Source organism: Priapulus caudatus, unplaced genomic scaffold (assembly GCF_000485595.1).
Source record: "Priapulus caudatus unplaced genomic scaffold, Priapulus_caudatus-5.0.1 Scaffold262, whole genome shotgun sequence".
NCBI classification, from domain to species: Eukaryota; Metazoa; Priapulida; class Priapulimorpha; order Priapulimorphida; family Priapulidae; genus Priapulus; species Priapulus caudatus.
This window is the reverse complement of record NW_014577323.1, coordinates 291,246-292,593: the sequence shown is the minus strand read 5'-3', so window position 1 is coordinate 292,593 and position 1,348 is coordinate 291,246. Positions and strand designations below refer to the sequence as shown.

General features: G+C 48.3%; 1 protein-coding gene across 1 annotated transcript in view; it reads right to left on the bottom strand.

Annotated features, from left to right (window-relative positions):
* Positions 1-90: 90 nt before the first annotated feature.
* LOC106808235 (zinc finger E-box-binding homeobox 1-like) overlaps positions 91-1,348 on the bottom strand; it is an 8,798-nt gene continuing 7,540 nt past the window's right edge. Inside the window, exon 6 of the mRNA XM_014810863.1 lies at positions 91-375. Coding sequence (XP_014666349.1) covers positions 309-375 — 67 coding nt within the window. The 3' untranslated portion in view covers positions 91-308. The remainder of the gene's footprint in view (positions 376-1,348) is intronic.

Sequence of the window (1,348 nt, the reverse complement as noted above, 5' to 3'; positions counted from 1 at the left end):
TCTCTCTCTCTCTCTCTCTCTCTCTCTCTCTCTCTCTCTCTCTCTCTCTCTCTCTCTCTCTCTCTCTCTCTCTCTCTCTCTCTCTCTCTCTCTCTCTCTCTCTCTCTCTCTCTCTCTCTCTCTCTCTCTCTCTCTCTCTCTCTTTACTCTGTCATTGGGGTCCCGCGACGTCTCGCTGAGTGAAGGCAAAATGCGTCGCTTGCTGGCACGGCGCAGGGGCGGGTCGCGTGAGTGAGATAAGTAGCTATGCTGCTGCTGCTGCTGCCGCAGCTTCCCTCCCTTCTCCTGCACGTCGCCGTAGCTTGCTGCTACACAGACTGGCTCATCGCATTCACGAAGGGGCTATCCGACGTCCTCGCACCTAAACATCCATTTCTGACGAGAGACAGACAAAGAGAGAATATCAGATTCCTTTCCAGAGTAATAAAAATTACGTTTTTCCTCGCGCGTGCATGGTAAGACTGTCATTAGGCACGCTGCTGGCTACGCGAGGTGTTCCCACGCTATCACAACATTAGTATGTGTATAGTATGTGTAAAAGTACGTGTGTATCGTCGACTAACAGAAACACCCCAGAATGGAAACTGTGTGATTGACAACGCACGATATTCAGTATGAAGCCTTCACAAATCCGCAAATGTCAGAGCAGCAGAAAATTCATTGCCGGTTCTGGACGTCACCGTCTTTCTTGATCGAAGATGCTCTAGAAACTCTCAATTGCTCCCGCTCCCACCCACATGCGTACCGACACACACACGGACACACACGCACACACACACATACCCGCACGCACGCACACACACACACACACGCGCGCGCGCGCACGCACGCACACACGCACACATACACGCGCGCACGCACGTAGTCGCACGCACACATGCACACACGTTCTTCACTTTACGATCTCTTACTGCAGCACAACACACAACCTAGCAGATTGTATGTAACTGTAACACCGACAGCTAGGCCCGGGATAAATACCGGCCGTAAATCACCAGCAATCAGTGTCCAGTATTTTAACACAAATGGCGAATTACGTTCGTACATCAGCCTACGGAGGCACGTCGCGTGCGTGGGTTCATAAATGCGTCGGCGTATTGCCCAATACATTAGAGGCTATTCGCAGTAAGCTATTCGCAGTACCCGCTGTACGAGCGTGAGGCTAACCCACGTCAAAATGGAATGCTGTTGATATCCTGTTTTTGGAATGACTTTAGAAATGATTGAGGGATGGATGCGATGGCCACTTCATCTTGAAATCTGTCTCTTCCTCTCGGTATATATATATATATATATATGTATATATATATATATATATATATATATATATATATATATATATATATAT